The 18,965-nt window shown below is 55.7% G+C and overlaps 1 protein-coding gene across 4 annotated transcripts in view; it reads left to right on the forward strand.

Moving 5' to 3' along the window:
- The window catches only part of FAM193A (family with sequence similarity 193 member A), a 154,399-nt gene that overhangs the window by 124,928 nt on the left and 10,506 nt on the right, over positions 1-18,965 (forward strand). For all 4 annotated transcript variants that reach the window (XR_016228478.1, XR_016228479.1, XM_070067973.2 and 1 more), the window contains 4 exons: positions 5-287; positions 1,894-2,077; positions 2,876-3,106; positions 6,486-7,353. Coding sequence is in view for 2 of the 4 variants with exons in the window: in XM_070067973.2 (XP_069924074.2) it covers positions 5-287; positions 1,894-2,077; positions 2,876-3,106; positions 6,486-7,353 (1,566 nt within the window). In the remaining 2 variants the exon portion in view is untranslated. The remainder of the gene's footprint in view (positions 1-4; positions 288-1,893; positions 2,078-2,875; positions 3,107-6,485; positions 7,354-18,965) is intronic.

Here is an 18,965-nt window from a genome sequence, read left to right on the forward strand (position 1 = left end):
GCAGGTGACGTCTTCCACGGCATCAACAAAGAGGACCACAGACACCCAGCACCAGCTGCCCCCAGGAGCAGCCCCACAGGCGTGGCGCCACTCCCGGCCCTGTCCCCTGCTGCCCTCGCGCCCTCCTCCGCACCTCACCTTGCCAACCTCGCGGCCCCCTCCTTCCCCAAAACTGCGACCACGGCTCCCGGGTTTGCAGACACACGGAAGAGCTTCTGTCCTGCCCCTGTGGCACCCCCGCCCCCCACCACAGACGGCTCCATTAGTGCCCCTCCGAGTGTCTGCAGGTGAGCCTCAGAAACCCAGGGACTTGGTGGGGAGGGGGTGGGACAGTTTGGAAGAGGAGGTCCGTACCATCCAGCCACCTACACAGCTAGAGACCTCTTCACCTGGCCCCAGGCACGGGAGAAGGCCAGTGAAGGTGTTCTGGTCTCAGCCTCTGCTTCCACAGAGGGAAAGCAGCGGTTGTGGGCCCCGGGGACTGTGGCTCCATGTCCCCCATTTTATTTGAAATGCAGAGAGACAGAAATAGGTCAGTAGAGAGAGAGAGAGATGTTCCATAATGTTGGCACCCCACTGCCCACAACTCCCGGGGTTGGGCCAGACAAGCCCAGGAGCCTGGAACTCGGTGCAGATCTCCCTCCTGGATGGCAGTGACCGCAAGAGGTGAGCCGTGGCCTGCTGCCTCCGGCGTGTGCGTTAGCAGGAAGCGGGCTCAGAAAGACATCGCAGCTCTGAGGCACTCCGGTGTGGGATGCAGGCACCTCGGGTGGCTTCCTGACTCCTGTGCCGAATGCCTGTCCGACCTGGTTTGTTTCTTAGCTGGGACGTTACACATTGAGTAGAATCAGAAGGAAGGTGGCTAAAATGTATACCGGGAGGCCTGCGCTGTGGCACAGCAGGTAAAGCCAGTGCCTACAGTGCCGGCATCCCATGTGGGCACCAGTTTGGGTCCCGACTGCTTCACTTCTGATCCAGCTCCCTGCTAACGCGCCTGAGAAAGCAGCAGAGGACGGCCTGTGTCCTTGGAACCCTGCACCTACGCTGTTGCAGCCATTTGAGGAGTGAATCAGTGGATGGAAGATCTCTGTCTCTGTCTCTCTCTCTCTCTCTGCCTTCTCCGTCACTCTGCCTTTCAAATAGATGGATCTTGTTTTTTAAGTGAAGTGGGTGGGGCCAGTGCCGTGGCTCACTTGGTTAATCCTCCACCTGTGGTGCTGGCATCCCTTATGGGCACCCGGCTGCCCCTCTTCCAGTCCAGCTCTCTGCTGTGGCCCGGGAGTGCAGTGGAGGATGGCCCAGGTGCTTGGGCCCTGCACCCCATGGGAGACCAGGAGAAGCACCTGGCTCCTGGCCTTGGATCGGCATAGTGCCGGCTGTGGCAGCCATTTGGGGAGTGAACCAACGGAAGGAAGACCTTTCTGTCTCTCCCTCTCACTCTCTGTAACTATCTGTCAAAAAAAAAAAAAAAAAAAAGTAAATAAAAAGTGAAGTGGGCAGCGCAGTGAGTACGACGAGCAGATGGAGCCAGTGCCTGCTTTAAGAGCCCATCGTGTGCCGGGGCCGGCACTGGCACCGTGGAGCAGTGGGCTAGGCCTCCGCCGCGGCGCCAGCATCCCATGTGGGTGCCAGTTCAAGTCCCAACTGCTCTGCTTCCAATCTAGCTCCCTGCCTGGGAGAGCAGTGGACGATGGCCCAAGTGCTTGGGCCCTGCACCCACGTCGGAGACCTGAAAGAAGCTCCTGGCCTCAGATCGGCTCAGCCCAGCCCTTGTGGCCATTTGGCGAGTGAACCGGTGGATAGAAGACCTCCCTCTGTCTCTGTCTCTGCCTCTTGCTGCAACTCTACCTCTCGACTAAATAAACGTTAAACAGAACGTGTGTGGTTTTGCAGTGACCCTGACTGCGAAGGGCACCGCTGTGAGAACGGCGTGTACGACCCACAGCAGGACGATGGGGACGAGAGTGCGGATGAGGACAGCTGCTCCGAGCACAGCTCCAGCACCTCCACCTCCACCAACCAGAAGGAGGGCAAGTACTGTGACTGCTGCTACTGTGAGTTCTTCGGGCACGGCGGGGTAAGTGCCTCAGCTCTGCGTCCTGGCAGTCGCGGGGGAGTGCCCTGAGACACCTGTGTGCCGCGCTCGCGCTGACCCTGAAGCATCGGGGCAGTCTGGCTATAAGGGTTTAACTGCAGCGCTTTTTAATGTGAGTGATTTTTTATGTGGCAGTGAAGAGAGCCGGCTGACACACAGCAGCAGGAAGCAGCTGGCTGTGGCACGCCCGTGCTGTGACGTGGAGCACTCTGGTCCGTCCCGTGTGGGCTTGAGGGATGCCAGTGCGTGTTGTGCTTGCGTGTGTCCACAGCAGTGACTCGATCAGTACGAGCAAGTGGCACGCGTGGCCCTGGAGCGGGTGGAGGAGCAGCAGGCCTAGAGTCTGTGTGCACTGTCGGCATTCCTGAGATACCCGTGTCAGAAATTGAGTTGAAGGCACAACTTTTTCTCCTTTCCAGCACTAAAAGGAAACCGGCAAGTGGGAAGATGCTGTACACTGGCTTATTGACCTAAGAAGATAATCACCCTGTGTTAAATAAAAAGTGGAGTAGGCAGCAGTGGAGTCGTCTCTTTTCCGTTTAAAACAATCCATTTGTATACATATTTTACTTGATTTTTTTGTTGGTATATAAAATATGAGCTAAGTGCCAAAATTCAATTTGGGGGATACTTGAATATTGATTTTTCTACCATTTGTTTATCTCATTTCCTTATGTTTCTCAGTGAGTTTGTACAACGCAAGTATTTTTGTCTGAAATTTGTTACATGAAAAGTTGTTAGAAGCCGGAGCTTCATTGGTTGTGTTCTTGCTTGTCCTAGCCGCCAGCTGCACCCACCAGTAGGAATTATGCAGAAATGAGGGAAAAGCTTCGTCTGCGACTGACCAAGAGGAAGGAAGAGCAGCCTAAGAAGATGGACCAGGTCTCAGAAAGGGAGAGCGTCGTGGACCACCGCCGCGTCGAGGACCTGCTGCAGTTCATCAACAGCTCCGAAACCAAGCCCGTGAGCAGCACCCGGGCAGCCAAGCGGGCCCGGCACAAGCAGAGGAAGGCAAGTGCTGGGTCTCACGGGAGGCGCTGGTGCCTGGGTGCTGCGGGAGCCCCTTTGGGCCCGAGCTCCTGCAGCCGGAAGCTGGGCGTGAAGCTCACTGCGTGTCCACGTCCCCTGAGCAGCCTGCGGGGCTCTCTGCGGGTTTCTCAGCGGATCTCACGCAAGCCTCGTGCACTTGTGCTTGGCCACCGCGCAGGCAGCAGCAAGGCCCCCACTCCATCTGTGGGAGAGGGAGAAGGAGCCCTTGGGTGTGGACAGTGTGCCGTTGGGGTGGGTGCCCGTGGTGAAGAAGTCGCCATGATGTGCACCTGCGGCATGGCCCTGGGCCCAGTGATGTCTTCTGGGGCTTGGGTCTGAGGAGCCTCGCCCCGGCGGGGGTGCCGTGAACGCACTTGCCCGGGACCTGCCGGTGATGAGCTCAGAGGCGTGTCTGCTTGTACATGAGAACTGTGTTCTTTACCTCGCATGGTGGAAACAGATGAGCTCTGGTTTGCCAGTTCACCAAAACAATTTCTGTTGGACTTTGTGAACAGCACCTGTGCTGCAGCAATTCCCAGCATTCTCCTGGTTTTGGCTCCCTAAAATGTCAGCCTCTAAGAGCTAGACCCAAACAGGCAGATAGGGCTACGTGCAGAGGGGAGCTTGTGAGTATTATGAGGGTTCTGACAGGACAGTCGTTCGGGGAGAGGCAAGGTATCTGTTTTCAGTGTGGTCAGGCAAAGATGTGAGGAGGACAGTCAGTGCCACAGGGGGCCAGAGCTTGGGCCGTATGTCATCCTACAGTAGTCGCGATTGTTCTAGAGTGGAGCTGCACTGACCGCCTGCCCCAGTTGGGAGTCTGAGGTTGGCCTGATCTGTGCCCAGGTGATGTGGGTCCCTGAGCCCTGCACAGCTGGAGATACGCTCTCCGCTCGGCCGCGTGCCAGTGTGGAGGCCTCCAGGGCTGCTTCCACTGCTTTCCAGGGCTGCTGTCCTAGACTCCTGCCCTCAGATCTTGTGGGTAAATCAGTGGTGACGCAGGCTCATTGTTGGCCCACCTGAGCCACGGAAACCGCGTGCCGTGGGTTGTGCTCAGTGCCCCTCACTCCTCTCGGTGCTCTCTACCTCCCGTTTTCCAGGGCAGCCCTCAGAGCCGTGTGAGGCGCTCTGAGTGAAATGAAGGCGTGTTCAGCTGCGGAGTAGGACGGCTGTGTCCACCGTGTGTGAGTTCCCAGGACGTGGTGTGAGGGGGCGTGCAGCTCTGTGTGTGAGGCGGCAGAGTTGGTCCACCCACATCCCACGGCAGACACTGGGCCCTCTCAAAGGGCCCCTCCAGGCTGCTGCCCCTTTTCCCATATGGAGCAAGGCTTTTAAACAGCTGTTACTTTATATGCCAAAATAGATTTTTAAAATGTATTATTAAATTTTCACAAATTTTTAAAGTTTGTCCTTTTTTAAAAAAGATCTGTTTATTTATTTGAAAGAATTACAGAGAAGGAAAGTTAGAGGCGTAGAGAGAAAGAGATCCGCCATCCAGTGGAGGCCGGAGCTGTGCAGATCAAAGCCAGGAGCGTCTTCCAGGTCTCCCGTGTGGGGGCAGGCCCAACACCGGGGCCCTCTTCCACTGCTTTCCCAGACCACAGCAGACAGCTGGATTGGAAGAGGAGCAGCTGGGACTAGAACCAGCATCCATATGGGATGCCAGTACCACAGATGGCGACCCCCTAATTTATCTCTTAAAACTACTGAAAAATGGGACGGGTGGTCAGCATTTTGGTGTGGCGGGTTAAGCCATTGTCTGTAACACCAGTATCTCATACAAGCACTGGTTTGAGTTCTAGCTGCACCACATCCAGTCCAGCTCCCTGTTGATGCATCTGGGAAAGCAGCAGAAAATGGCCCAGATCCTAGGGCCCCTGCACCCACGTGGGAGACCTGGAGGAAGCTCCTGGCTCCTGGTTTTGGTTTGGTTCAGTTTTGGCCATTATGGCCATTTGAGGATGGAGCCAACAAATGAAACTTTCCTTCCCCCATCCCTCCCTCACTCCCTCCCTCCCCTCCCCTCCCTCTCCCTTTCTCCCCCTCCCTCCCCTCCCTCTTCCTCTCTCCTCCTCCCTCTCCTTCCCTCCCTTCCACTCTCACTCCCCCTCCCTCTCCCTCTCCCTCCCTCCCTCTCTCCTTCCCTCCCTCCCTCTCCCTCCCTCTCCCTCCCTCTCCCTCCCTCTCGCCAAGTCTGCCTTTCAAATAAATAAATCTTTTTAAAAAATACTGAAAAATAGGGAGCGCTGTTTCAGCTGTGGTTAAGGTGTCCACATCCCACTCTGGACTTCCTGAATTCAGTTCCAGTTCCTGACTCCAGCTGCCTGCTAGTGCAGACCCTTGGAGGTAGCAGGCCATGGCTCAAGGAATTGGGTGCCCACCACCGACATGGAAGACCTGGATTGAGTTCTTGGCTCCTCACTTCCCCTCTCCCACACCTCCCTCTCGTGCCCTGGGCATGGTGGGCATTTGGGGGAATGAACCAGTAGATGGGCGCGCTCTGTGTGTCTGTGCCTCACAGATACATAATATGTGATGCGTGTGCGTTCCTGGGGCCAAGCCTGTCCCGGTAGCTGTCTGTGGGTTTGCCTTGGACTCTTCTGGGCCGCAGCTGCTCCTGGCTGTCCTGTGCTAGAGGTCGTGCTTTGGTTGTAAAGATTATCTTCATTTGCTGTATGACTTCGTTTGTTTTCTAAACAGAACAGGTTCTTTTCCCACCCCTGTAACATGTGTCACTGTTGAAGTGCAGCCTTCCCTCAGGATGCAAACCAAGTTCCTGCCAAGGTGGATGGCAGAAACGACTCATACCTTACCTGCCATGCAGCATTAAATACTTGTGAAGTCATTTGCTCTTTTACACTATGAGGATGTACTGGGGCTTTGGTCTGTGCGCTGAATGGGCAGAGGACTGTGACGTTGTTTCATACAAGTGTCCCGGTAGTTCTGTTGCGGCAGGTGAGTGTGCTCACCAGAGCTCCAGCAGCCGGCCTTCAGTCTGTAGGGCCAGTCGCACAACCAGCCAGCGTGATTCCTTGTCCACACACGAGGGGGCAGCCGGCTCCCGGGACACAGGCGGAGCAGCTGCTTTGACCTTGTTTCATGTGTGCAGCGCAAGGCCAAGGCTTCTAGAAATGTGTTAGCTGTTGGCCCACCCCCAAGTCACGTAAGCCCGTGCCTTGGCAGATGCGTGAACCCTAGCAATGACGTGGAGTAGCCGTGACGTCAGTGCTTGCTGACATGGGCCCCTTTCAGAGTGTGCGTCCCCACACGTGAGTAGGTTTTGGTTATCGTATCTTTGTGTGTCTCCATTGGAAAAAGACTCACTGTTGTCTTGTGTCACCTGTTCTTCTCATGCCGGCAGCTGGAAGAGAAAGCACGCTTGGAAGCCGAGGCCAGGGCCCGGGAGCACCTGCACCTGCAAGGGGAGCAGAGGCGGCAGGAGGAGGAGGAGGAGGAGGAAGAGGAGGAGGAGGAGGAGCATTTCAAGGAGGAGTTTCAGCGGCTTCAGGAGCTCCAGAAGCTAAGAGCTGTAAAAAAGAAGAAGAAAGACAGGCCAAGTAAAGACTGCCCCAAGTTGGACATGCTTGCTAGAAACTTCCAGGCAGCCACAGAGTCTGTCCCCAACTCTGAAAGCATCCACAACGGCTCACTAGAGCAAACTGAAGAACCAGAAACCTCATCCCGCTCCCCTTCCAGACATGTGAGCCACACGGAGTCCAGGCCGGGCCCAGGAGCTGACGGGGACCCTGCAGACCCCATCGACACCAGGGACTCCAAACTTCTCCCCAAGGAGGCCAATGGCAAGCAGCACGAGCCACTCTCTTTCCTCTTTGACATAATGCATCACCATAAGGAGGGAAATGGCAAACAGAAACTAAAACAGTCCAGTAAGGCCGGCAGTGAGCCAGCCAGGAGGCCCATGGAGTCCCCCAGAGCCGTGGAGGGACAGCCCAGACCCCGGGCCCAGGTGGAGTCCAAGGCTAGAGTGACGGAGCTCACTCCCCTTGCGGAGCAGAAGAGGGAGGAGAGGAAAGTCAACAGTAATAACAATAACAAGAAGCAGCTGAACCACGTCAAGGACGAAAGGTCAAACCCCGTGCTCGCCGAGCCCAGCTCGCCGGGTGAGCATCAGCAGAGCGGCAGGCAGCTGCTGGCGGACTCTCCGCAGCCCAGAGGCAAGAGCAGGAAGAGCAAGAAGAAGAAAGGAGACAGAGCCGGCAGCTCGATCGGTAAATACCCAGCGAGGGGCGTTGGCGTGCGGTGCTGACGGGCAGGGGGAGGAGGGAGGCGCTCCGCTCTCCCTCGGTGGCTCCTGTGCCCTCTTGGCAGTCCCTTCCTGACCCTGCGGGACAAGTAGCCAGTGCCGTGCTCGTGTGGTTTTGAGATGTCACTGGACTCACCAAAAAGCGACACACAACAAGGCCCCTGCCTCAGCGTCGCATGTGTTCTGTGGCTCTGGCGTGCGCACACGCTCTCCCTCTCCCTCTCAGCTTTAGATGCCAGGCCTCTTCTCTGAAATGTTTCCGCGTGTTCCCTCAAAGCGAGACTGCCTTCCGTAACCTCGGCACGCAGTCCGGACGCTCAGACCAGTACGAACTGGTTGTCTCACTGTAGACCTCACTCCTGGCTCCTTAGTTGTCCTGTATTCTGCTGTGGCTCCTCACATCCTAGCTCCGTCGTTTCTCTTAGCTGAGGTGCGCTCCCCTGGTTTTGTGTTTCACATGCCCTGGGTCTTGTTGGGAAGTCCAGTCCATCTCTTCTGCAGGGTGCCCTCTAGTTGTCTTAGTGGCTGCGTCTGTATGGTGGGCATCAGTGCCATGGACGTGCCGGGTCTGTCCTGCCCTCCAGCAGGTGGTCTCCCGGTGTCCTTGGGGCATGGCTTCCAGGATGACCCCCGAGTGCTGAAGCACATGTATGAAATGGCGTTGTGTCTGCAGAGACCCCCGGCACATCCTCCTGTAACTCCTCCTCCGCTCTAGATGGTTGATAAGCCCCAGTACAATGCAAATTCTGTGCAGAGATTTGTTGTCCTGTGCTGTTTGGGGAATCTAAGCATGAAAACAAGTCTGTACATGCTCAGTACACACAGTTTTTTTCCTAATATTTTCTGTCCGAGATTGATTGGTAATCACTGGTCTATATCTGTGGATTCAAAGGCCAACCATGGCATACTCCCCACATCCCAGGGCACGTGAGTGCTGGGCGTGGTGGAGGTGGTGGTTACTCAGTTTCTCTGGTCAGGTTAACATTTCCTCTTTGCTCATTTTGAGTGTCTTATGAGGGAGTGAATATCCTGTTTTGTTTTGTTTGTTTTTAATGTTTCCTTTATTTGAAAGGCAGAGTAACATGGAAAGACAGATCTTCAGTCCGTGGGTTCACCAGGGCCTGAAGCCAGGAACCAGGAACTCCGTCCTGGTCTGCCAGGAGCCCAAGGACTTAGGCACCTTGCAAGAAGCTGGATCAGAAGTGCTGAGCAGTGGGACTTGAATTGGCGCCCCCAGTACTGGATGTGGGCATTGCCAAGCAGAACCTACCCCAGTGCCCTGTGTGTCGAAATTTCACCCATTCAAATACAGTAGTGATTTTTGAAAAAGATGTATTTATTTGGAAGGCAGAGGTACAGACAGAGGGAGAAACAGAGAGGTCTTCCATCCGCTGGTTCACTCCCCAAATGGCCACAATGGCTGGAGCTGCGCCAGAAGCCTCCTCTGGGACTGCCTCATGGGCGCAGGGGCCCAAGGACTTGGACCATCTTCCACTGTTCTCTCAAGCACATTACCGGGGGAAACAAACCGGCACCCATGTGGCATGCCAGCTCTGTAGGCTGCGGCTTGAACTTGGCTATGCCACAATCCTGGCCCCATGATTTTTTTTTTAAGATTCGTTTATTTTAAAAACAGAATTATAGAAAGAAAGACAGATATCTTCCACCCACTGGTTCACTCACCAAGTGGCCACAACAGCTGGAGCTTGGCCAATCCAAAACTAGGAGCCGGGAGCCTCTTCTGGGTCTCCCACATGTGTGCAGGGACCCAAGCACTCGGCTGTCTTCCGCTGCTTTCCCAAGCCATTAGCAGGGAGCTGGATTGGAAGTGGAGCAACTGGGGCTCAAACCAGCACCCATATGGGATGCTGGCGCCGCAGACGGTGCCTTTACCCACTATGCCACAGCGCTGGCCCCCATTAATGATTTCTGCCTGAAGTGATTATTACTGCGTTGTTTGCCGCATGGTGATTTTTCCGTTATTACTCCGCCTGAATTTGAGTTCTAGTGCAGGAAGAGCGCTCTGTGGCCCAGGCGTTGTGTCAGGGTGGCTGCCGGGGCCCCACTGTCCTGCGGTTGAGGATCTATAGTGGTGCCCAGGTGTCCCAGAGGCCTCGGTTGGCGCCCTCTCAGGATGGCCTTTCCCTGAGTCCGGGCTCAGCACTGTGTGCTCGTCAGGCGCCCTGGGCCCATCTGGTTCTTCCCAGGTGAGAGTGCTGCTTAGTGCGCTGCTTGGAGCTGTCAGTGGCAGAGCAAGGAGGGGCGGGCATGCATGTGTGCACGGGCACGTGACCTGCACATCTCTACTTGGTGTGTTCAGACCAGGGGCTCCCAGGTTCTCTGGTCCACGTGATCCCCGCCGCCCCTTCTCGGGCAGAGGAACCTGGGTCCCAGCATCCACACTGCACACTGGTGTCGTGTGCCTATTTTTGGCACTTCAGTGTGTTCTGGGAGTCACTCTACATCAGTTCAGAGAGGTCTTCCTCCTCTCTATAGCTGCATGGGACTCCTTTCAAAGTAAAATCTGTAGGCCGGCGCCGCGGCTCACTAGGCTAATCCTCCACCTAGTGGCGCCGGCACACCGGGTTCTAGTCCCGGTCGGGGCGCCGGATTCTGTCCCGGTTGCCCCTCTTCCAGGCCAGCTCTCTGCTGTGGCCTGGGAGTGCAGTGGAGGATGGCCCAAGTGCTTGGGCCCTGCACCCCATGGGAGACCAGGAGAAACACCTGGCTCCTGCCATCGGATCAGCGCGGTGCAACGGCCGCGGTGCGCCGGCCGCAGCGCGCCAGCCGCAGCGGCCATTGGAGGGTGAACCAACGGCAAAGGAAGACCTTTCTCTCTGTCTCTCTCTCTGTCCACTCTGCCTGTCAAAAAAAAAAAAAAAAAAAAAAAGTAAAATCTGTGATGACTCACTGAGCACTCGCCTGTGTGTCTTAGATCGTTTCTGACACCCGTGCTTACTCCTGCTGCATGGGCACTGCTGGCCGCTCCTGTTTTCATGTTGCATGAGGATGCATTGCAGAGTAATTTTTCGGAAGCAGTGCAGGGGCCTGCGTTGTCACCTAGAGGTTTGAGCTGTTGCTTGCAGCTCTGGCATCCCCTATGAGCTCCAGTTCTAGTCCTGACTGCTCCACTTCCTGTCCAGCTCCCTGCTAATGCACCTGGGAAGACGGAAAAGATGGTCCGAGTGCTTGGGCCGCTGCACCCAGGTGGGCCCTAGGGTAGTGTTCCTAGCTCCTCTCCTGGCTTCGGCCTCAAGCAGCCCTGGTTACTGTGGCCATCTGGGGAATGGACCAGTGGTGGGAAGATCAATCTCTCTCTCTTTCTCCCCTCTCTCTCTCTCTTTCTCCCTCCCTCCCTCCCTCCCTCTCTCCCTCTCTCTAATTTTGCCTTTTAAATGCATACATAAGTCTCAGACAGACCATGCATGTGCAGTTTTACTGGGTGTGCCGCTGTGTCCTGCAGACCTTCCAGCCACACTGAGAGCCTGTTTGCCCACAGCCTGGCCCACAGGGTGTCTGCAGGTTTCTGACTGGCCAGTCTCAGCTGAGATCACCTCTCAATGTAGTTTTCATTCATATATATTTTTTAAAGATTTATTTATTTGAAAGAGCTACAAAGAGAGAGGGACAGAGTTCTTCCATCTGCTGGCTCACTCCCCAGGGGGATGGCCACAATGGCCAGGGCTGGGCCAGGAGCTCCATCCGGGTCTCCCGTGTGGGTGCAGGGGCCCAAGTACTTGGACCATTGTCTGCTGCATTTCCCAGGCCCTGAGCAGGGAGCTGCATTGGATTTAGAGTAACCAGTACTCAGGCCCTTACGGGATGCCGGCGTCACAGGCAGCGCTTTACCATACCACTGTGCCACAACACCAGCCCCTCCATACATTTTGTAGGGCTGAATTTTCTGTTCCTATCTTTAACTTTTTTTATCGGATTTTGGTCTGTTTCCTTGTATATCCATTTGGTAAAACTTTGCTTCTGTACATATCTTTAGTTGATAAATATTTTTTAAAGATTTTGTTTATTTGAAAGGCAGATTTAACAGAGAGGCAGAGAGAGAGAGAGTCTTCCATCCACTGGTTCACTCCCCAGATGGTTGCAATGGCCAGAGCTGCGCTGATGTGAAGCCAGGAGCCAGGAGCTTCCTCTGGGTCTCCCACACGGGTGCAGGGGCCCAAGGACTTGGGCCATCTTCCACTGCTTTCCCAGGCCACAGCAGAGAGCTGGATCAGAAGTGGAGCAGCCAGGACACAAACCAGTGCCCACATGGGATGCTGGCACTGCAGACGGCGGCTTCACGCGCTGTGCCCCAGCGCCGGCCCCCTGTGGACATCTGCATGTGCTGGATGACTCGGCCTGTTAGCTGCGCGAGAGGCTGCAGGCGTGTTCTTTGCCTTCTGTTTTGCTCTGGTGCGGTCACTTGGGTCTTGTCCTGCTGGGGCATGAACAGCACCTCCAGCGTCTGTGTGGTTGCACTTTTGTCTGGAACCCTGGTACATTGGAGACTTACTCTTCCGTGTGGTGTGAGGTACGGACCCACCTTATCTTTCTCCAGACGGATAACCAGTCGTACCAGCGCCAGTTATTAGGGAGTCAGCTCGCCGCAGGGATTCAGGACCTAACATCAGCCTGTGTACTTGAGGCTGCTCCGGGGGTCTCTCTGTGCCTGCGAGTCCTCACGGCTTCTCTCTCAGTGTTTTCCTGGCTGTCCTTGCATATCTTCTTTTTTTTTTAAAAAAAAAAAAAGATTTATTTTATTTATTTGAAAGATAGAGTTATAGAGAGAGGTAGAGACAGAGAGAGAGAGAGGTCTTCCATCTCCTGGTTCACTCCCCAGATGGCCACAACGGCCAGAGCTGTGCTGATCCAAAGGCAGGAGTCAGGAGCTTCTTCCAGGTCTCCCACGTGGGTGCAGGGCCCAAGGACCTGGGCCATCCTCTACTGCTTTCCCAGTCCATAGCAGAGAGCTGGATTGGAAGAGGAGCAGCTGGGGCTAGAACTGGCACCCATATAGGATGCCAGCTCTTCAGGCCAAGGCGTTAACCCGCTGCGCCACAGCGCCGGCCCCGCGTATCTTCTTTCCATGTAGACGTTGGTGCCAGGATGTGTCGCTTCCTTAAAAAGAAGTGGCAGCTCAGTGGTGCCTCGTTGGGTCTGCATTGTGTGCAGCTCAGGGAGAGCTGACTGGCACGCTGGTCGTCCTTGCCAAGACCAAGCGGTGCTTTTCCTTCGAGCCTGCTTTTGAGACTTTGGAGAAACCCCTTTCGTGGCTCCCTCGTCTCCTACTGCATCTTCAGTGTCGGCGAGCTCCTTTACCATTATCATCCACTGCACCGGCCAGTGCTGGTCTCATGTCACCATTAAGCACCAAAAATGTACTTATTTCAAGTTAGGAGGCGTTTGTAAGTATAAAATATGTATTGGATTTTGAAGGCCTAATATGAAAAGAATGAATATCTAATTTTGGTAGTGATTACATGTAGAAATTAATTTCACCTATTGTGACTACTAGAAAGTTTTAAACTATGTAGCTTGTATTGTATTTCTGTTGGATAGTGGTGCACTAGCTAGTTATTTGTGTATATGCAAACTATTGGTTTCTGTGTAAGTTTTTATCTTTTAATGAATTGTTTTATGTTTGAATCTTATTGTTGGTTCTCCAGAGTTTTCCAAGTATTCTGGCATATCTGCAAATAGAGAAAGTTTTACTTCTATTTTTCCAGTTCTTACATCTCTAATTGCTTTCTTTTTCTTTAAGATTTATTTTATTTATTTAAAAGGCAACGTGACAGAGAAAGAGGGAGAGACAGAGAAAGCGATCCACTGGTCCACTGTCCAAATGGCCACAACAGCGGGGTTGGGCCAGGCTGAAGCCAGGAGCCGGGGACGCCACCCAGGTCTCCCCCGTGGGCGCCATCTTCCGCTGCTTCAGGCACATTAGCAGGGAGCTGTATCAGAAGCAGAGCAGCCGCGACCCGGAGCAGTGCTTCACTGTGGGCTGCCGCAGGGCTGGCCCCTCTAATTGTCTTCTCTCGTTTGGCTACACCCTTCCTGATCCTGACAGAAATGTCTCTGATGTCACCACATTAAATTAGATGTGGACTTTAAAGCTGAAGTCTTGTATATTTTATTTTAAGAAAATATCCAGTGATTCCTACTTCTTGAATGTTTATCAGGAATGAACTTTACCAACAGTTTTTCCAGCCTCTATTGAGGTGATCTACGGTGTATACACATTTCCCAACATTGAACCATGCTTCGTTCCTGGAATGATGCCTATGATGTATTGTAGCCTTCCAGTGTGGACCTCATTTCCTGTTAAGATTTTTGTATCAGTGCTCGTAGAGAGATGAGTATAGTTCTCCTTTTTCGGGAACTGTCTGTATTAGCTTTGGGTGTCAGTGTTACACATGATTCAGAAAAACATTGGAAAGGGTTTTAGATTTTTTTTTTTTCACACTTTGAATTTTCTGGACCAGGGCACACTGCACTTGGACTGTCTGTGTTATCAGTGTGAGAGAAGCCCCTGGACCAGGGCACACTGCACTTGGACTGTCTGTGTTAATGGTGTGAGAGAAGCCCTGGACCAGGGCACACTGCACTTGGACTGTCTGTGTTATCAGTGTGAGAGAAGCCCCTGGACCAGGGCACACTGCACTTGGACTGTCTGTGTTAATGGTGTGAGAGAAGCCCTGGACCAGGGCACACTGCACTTGGACTGCCTGTGTTAATGGTGTGAGAGAAGCCCTGGACCAGGGCACACTGCACTTGGACTGTCTGTGTTAATGGTGTGAGAGAAGCCCTGGACCAGGGCACACTGCACTTGGACTGTCTGTGTTAATGGTGTGAGAGAAGCCCTGGACCAGGGCACACTGCACTTGGACTGTCTGTGTTCACGGTGTGAGAGAAGCCCTGGACCAGGGCACACTGCACTTGGACTGCCTGTGTTCACGGTGTGAGAGAAGCCCCTGGACCAGGGCACACTGCACTTGGACTGCCTGTGTTCACGGTGTGAGAGAAGCCCTGGACCAGGGCACACTGCACTTGGACTGTCTGTGTTATCAGTGTGAGAGAAGCCCCTGGACCAGGGCACACTGCACTTGGACTGTCTGTGTTAATGGTGTGAGAGAAGCCCTGGACCAGGGCACACTGCACTTGGACTGCCTGTGTTAATGGTGTGAGAGAAGCCCTGGACCAGGGCACACTGCACTTGGACTGTCTGTGTTAATGGTGTGAGAGAAGCCCTGGACCAGGGCACACTGCACTTGGACTGTCTGTGTTAATGGTGTGAGAGAAGCCCCTGGACCAGGGCACACTGCACTTGGACTGCCTGTGTTCACGGTGTGAGAGAAGCCCCTGGACCAGGGCACACTGCACTTGGACTGTCTGTGTTAATGGTGTGAGAGAAGCCCCTGGACCAGGGCACACTGCACTTGGACTGTCTGTGTTCACGGTGTGAGAGAAGCCCTGGACCAGGGCACACTGCACTTGGACTGCCTGTGTTCACGGTGTGAGAGAAGCCCCTGGACCAGGGCACACTGCACTTGGACTGTCTGTGTTATCAGTGTGAGAGAAGCCCTGGACCAGGGCACACTGCACTTGGACTGTCTGTGTTAATGGTGTGAGAGAAGCCCTGGACCAGGGCACACTGCACTTGGACTGTCTGTGTTAATGGTGTGAGAGAAGCCCCTGGACCAGGGCACACTGCACTTGGACTGCCTGTGTTCACGGTGTGAGAGAAGCCCCTGGACCAGGGCACACTGCACTTGGACTGTCTGTGTTATCAGTGTGAGAGAAGCCCTGGACCAGGGCACACTGCACTTGGACTGCCTGTGTTAATGGTGTGAGAGAAGCCCTGGACCAGGGCACACTGCACTTGGACTGTCTGTGTTAATGGTGTGAGAGAAGCCCTGGACCAGGGCACACTGCACTTGGACTGTCTGTGTTAATGGTGTGAGAGAAGCCCTGGACCAGGGCACACTGCACTTGGACTGTCTGTGTTCACGGTGTGAGAGAAGCCCCTGGACCAGGGCACACTGCACTTGGACTGCCTGTGTTCACGGTGTGAGAGAAGCCCCTGGACCAGGGCACACTGCACTTGGACTGCCTGTGTTCACGGTGTGAGAGAAGCCCTGGACCAGGGCACACTGCACTTGGACTGCCTGTGTTCACGGTGTGAGAGAAGCCCTGAACCAGGGCACACTGCACTTGGACTGTCTGTGTTCACGGTGTGAGAGAAGCCCTGGACCAGGGCACACTGCACTTGGACTGTCTGTGTTATCAGTGTGAGAGAAGCCCTGAACCAGGGCACACTGCACTTGGACTGTCTGTGTTCACGGTGTGAGAGAAGCCCTGGACCAGGGCACACTGCACTTGGACTGCCTGTGTTCACGGTGTGAGAGAAGCCCCTGGACCAGGGCACACTGCACTTGGACTGCCTGTGTTCACGGTGTGAGAGAAGCCCTGGACCAGGGCACACTGCACTTGGACTGCCTGTGTTCACGGTGTGAGAGAAGCCCTGGACCAGGGCACACTGCACTTGGACTGCCTGTGTTCACGGTGTGAGAGAAGCCCTGGACCAGGGCACACTGCACTTGAACTGCCTGTGTTCACGGTGTGAGAGAAGCCCCTGGACGACCGTGGGCCTGGTGCCTTCTTCTGAGGTGCCCTGTTGATCACAATCTTCCCTCTGTGGGAACTGGGGATATTTCTGTTTGTGGATGTCTACAAAGTAGTCTCATAATTTTTTTTTTTTAAGATTTATTTATTTGCAAGGTGGAGTGACAAAGAGAAAAAAAGCTTCCCTTCACTGGTCTACTACCCAGATGGCCGCAGTGACCAGGATCTGAACTCCATCCTGGTCTCTCAGTGGGCGCAGGGCCCAGTCCTTGTCATCCTCCACTGGCTTCCCAGGCACCTCAGCAGGGAGCCAGATTCCGAGTGGAGTGGCCAGGACTGAACTGACACCCCCACGTGGAATGCCGGCACGGCACCCGGAGCTCATGGTGTCTGTGACTCTTCAGCGATTACCATCCCCTTGTCGTTTTCCTGTATTATGTATTTGTTCTGTTTTAAGTTAGTGATGCGTCTGTGTTTAAAAAAAAAAAAAGACAAAACAAACAAAACTGGGGTCCTGGGGCCAGCGCATGGTGCAGTAGGTTCAACCTGCACCTGCGGCGCCGGCAGCCCATGTGGGCGCCAGTTCTAGTCCCGGCTGCTCCTCTTCCAGGCCAGCTCTCTGCTGTGGCATGTGACCTGCTTTCTTTGCTCCTGTATTTAGGGGGAAAAAAACTATTATATGGGAAAAATTGTTTTCATCCTAGTTGATCTTTGACTTGTAATGCCCCAGGGGCCTCCCTCCAGCCTTGGGTGCTCCCACCCCCACTCCTCACAGCCTGGGGTCCTCCCACCCCCACTCCTCACGGCCTGGGGTCCTCCCACCCCCACTCCTCACAGCCTGGGGTCCTCCCACCCCCACTCCTCACGGCCTGGGGTCTCCTGCCTACTCCTCACGGCCTGGGGTACCCCCCACTCCTCATAGCCTGGGGTCCCCCCCACTCCTCACAGCCTGGGGTCCCCCCCACTCCTCATAGCCTGGGGTCCTCCCACCCCCACTCCTCACAGCCTGGGGTCCCCCCCACTCCTCATAGCCTGGGGTCCTCCCACCCCCACTCCTCACAGCCTGGGGTCCCCCCCACTCCTCATAGCCTGGGGTCCTCCCACCCCCACTCCTTACGGCCTGGGATCCCCCCCACTCCTCATGGCCTGGGGTCTCCCGCCCACTCCTCACAGCCTGGGGTCCTCCCACCCCCACTCTCACAGCCTGGGGTCCTCCCACCCCCACTCTCACAGCCTGGGGTCCCCCCCACTCCTCATAGCCTGGGGTCCTCCCACCCCCACTCCTTACGGCCTGGGATCCCCCCCACTCCTCATGGCCTGGGGTCTCCCGCCCACTCCTCACAGCCTGGGGTCCTCCCACCCCCACTCTCACGGCCTGGGATTCCCCCCCCCACGGCCTGGGCCCCCCCACTCTGGGCGGCCTCAGCAGCAGTCTGATCCCACCCCTCCTGCCCCTGCTTTGTCACACAACTGGAGGTGTTGCCTCAGGGCGTCCCGGGCTGTCCAGCATCGTCTCCTGACGCCCGCATGTGGCTGGAACTGGGTTCCGTTTGGCGATGAGTTCTGATCAGAAGGAGGGTATCGGGAACCGCTGTGCTGTGCGAGCACCTGCCGCAGCCGGAGCTGCCCCTCGTGGGAACGGGGTGGGAACTGGCCGCGGCTGGCCTGCGGGGCTGCTGCAGACCGGTGTCCTTGCTCGCGGCTCTCTCGATCCGGGGCCGGGGCGCCACCACCTTGCTTTCTGCTGCTCGAGCCTTAAAAGTTGAGATACAGAGGTCTGCCCTGCAGCAGCCCCTCTGTGCACAGGCTGCTGGCACTTCCTGGGGACCCCCCTCCCCTGGCTGCGTTTCCTTTGAACCTCGTCCGAGGTTCCCAGGTTTTGTTGCTCTTCCCCCACAAGATGACAGGACGCACCCAGCCTGGGCTCCCCGTGGCGACCCTGACCTCAGATGAGCTCTGTGCCTGTGGGTGCAGCTGAGCTGGCCGAGGCCGTCACAGAGCGGGGGCAGGAGGACGGCTTGTGGCGTCTGACGTGCTGTGGAGTGGCACAGTCCAGAGTCTGCCTGCAAACGCCTGGTGCCTGGGCGGGTAATGGGGAACACCTTTGTGTTCTTGGAGCCTGGTACAGGCCCTTCTCGTGCCTGCCCTGTCACGGCCCCGCCTCAGGGCACAGTGGCCAGAAGGGGCACACGGAGGAGAGGGCAGGGAGAGCTTCCGGGAGGGCCGCAGCCGCTGCGGGAGCTGGGCCGGAGCACGCTGCTCTGCGGAGCGCACCTGTGAGTGGAAGCAGGCGCCACGGGGAGCCCCGTTAGGCCTAGACCCGAGGGGCAGCACTGCGGCGCCAGCATCTGGTATGGGAGCCAGTTCAAATCCCAGCTGCTCAGCTTCAGATTAGCTCCCTGCCAGCGTGCCTGGGAAGGCAGCAGAGGATGGCCCAAGTACATGGGTGACCCCAAGGACGCTCTGGGCTCTGACTTTGGCCTGGTCCAGCCCCGGCCATTGCAGCCATCTCTGTCTCTCCTTCTGTGTGTGTGTGTGTGTGTGTGTGTGTGTGTGTGTGTGTGTCACTCTGCCTTTCAAATAAATAAAACAATCTTTAAAAAGTAAAATGTTTAAAAAAGCTAGAGCTGGGGAGCTGGGGAGCTGGGCAGCAGGCAGTGGGAGTGTAGTCCAGGTCAGCACCCAGACAGGTGGGGAAAAGTGCGCCGCCTGCTGTTGAGGAAGAGTGCCAGCACGCGACAGGGCGTGTGGGAGGAAGGCAGGCAGGAGCACCGTTTCTGGGCCCTACCTCGGCGGCCCTGGTGCACAGGAGGAAACAGTGAGAGGCCTGACAGTGATGCCAGGAGGGTGTGGCTTGATAGATGGGAGCTTGGGGAGGAATTCCAGGTGGAGGTGGAGGCTTCGGGGGAGAGGCACCCACGGGTGTTCCTGTGCAGGGAGGAAGATGGAGGCGTGGCA

The sequence above is a fragment of the Oryctolagus cuniculus genome, chromosome 2 (genome assembly GCF_051225735.1).
Source record: "Oryctolagus cuniculus isolate XC-2025 breed Fujian yellow rabbit chromosome 2, ASM5122573v1, whole genome shotgun sequence".
Lineage (NCBI taxonomy): Eukaryota > Metazoa > Chordata > Mammalia > Lagomorpha > Leporidae > Oryctolagus > Oryctolagus cuniculus.